Source organism: Myotis lucifugus, unplaced genomic scaffold, assembly GCF_000147115.1.
Source record: "Myotis lucifugus unplaced genomic scaffold, Myoluc2.0 scaffold_1739, whole genome shotgun sequence".
Taxonomy (NCBI): domain Eukaryota; kingdom Metazoa; phylum Chordata; class Mammalia; order Chiroptera; family Vespertilionidae; genus Myotis; species Myotis lucifugus.
In genome coordinates, this window is record NW_005872787.1 from 22,237 (window position 1) to 23,447 (window position 1,211).

Here is a 1,211-nt window from a genome sequence, read left to right on the forward strand (position 1 = left end):
TCAGGCATCAGTGCACCAGGGGAGGGCGAGGGAGCGGGAGCGAGCTCTTCCAAATGCAAAGCCCACCCGTTACCGGGCTTCCTGCCGTGTTTCCTGAGGGCGGGGCCGGGTCCTCGCTGCTGCCTCTCTTGAGGCCTGGGGGTGCCCCCCGCCCCCCTGTGCAGTTCACAGGAGCAAGACTGACCTGGACAGCCCAGTGCCTGGTGAAGGGCTGGCGGAGCGAGTGGCGGGACAGCGCCCCCCACCCCACCCGGGCCTCAGCACTGCCGGCCAGAAAGGGGCCAGGAAGGGCCGGCCCAGGTGGGGAAGAGCTGCCTGCATCACCGCCCGTGGCTCCTGCTGCAGGTGGTCGGAGGCCTGGCCTTGCGCATCCAACAGCTGTGCTCGCCCACCTCACGGCTCCCTGCTCTCCGCTCACCTTCTCCCAGCCCAGCACCCGCCCGTGTGAACCACGGAGCCCAGTGTTACAGCGTGATGGCAGCGACTCTAGATCGCTGACAGTGAAGTCAGCATGTCCTTTTCCTGGGCTGGTCACTGGTGTTGCCTGGCCACCCGCCAGCGTGTGGGCCCGAGGGCACGGCTCTAATTCCCGGCACAGAGCAGACCCCAGGGCGTCTCACCACAGTGAGGGCCCCTAACGGGCTCTGCGAGAGCCCCGGTGAGAGTCCAGGCCAGGCTGGGCCGCTGTGAATTTCCTCTCTGCACCACCCACTTGAGGCTGAGTTCCCAGAGGCCATGGGTGCTGCATGCATCCTGGAGGCCTGGCATAGTAGCTGCTGAATAAGCCACAGGAAACGAGGCAAAGAGGCCAGAAATGACACACAGAGAAACTGATCCGGAGAGGGGAGACGAGAGGTCAAAACCCCAGGACAGTAAGGGTGCTCATGCACCTGCCGAGACTGGGGAGGTGGCGGGTGGGGGGGAGGCAGCAGCAGGAGTGGGGTGGGGGGGAGAGGGGGGACTGGGGGAGAGGGGGCAGTGGGTGGAAGAGAGGGGGGCAGGGGGAGAGGTGGCAGTGGAGGAAGGGGTTGGGGGAGCCTGGGGTCCTTACACACAGCTGGATGACCAGGCAGCAGCTTGGACACGCTCTGCAGGTGGAAAGCGTTGGGGGTGTCCTCAGGGGTATGCCCGTGTCTGTGTGGAACCTGCGGGGAGAACAGAGGCGTCACCATCACGCCACAAGTTCACCGACGCTGCGGAGACACTGGCCG

General features: G+C 65.8%; 1 protein-coding gene across 1 annotated transcript in view; it reads right to left on the reverse strand.

Moving 5' to 3' along the window:
- The window catches only part of LOC102431143 (GRAM domain-containing protein 1B), a gene marked incomplete at its 5' end in the record, with an annotated part of 28,195 nt that overhangs the window by 6,388 nt on the left and 20,596 nt on the right, over positions 1-1,211 (reverse strand). The window contains 2 exon segments of the mRNA XM_023748731.1: positions 1,054-1,127; positions 1,129-1,145. Of these exon segments, the coding sequence (XP_023604499.1) occupies positions 1,054-1,127; positions 1,129-1,145 (91 nt within the window).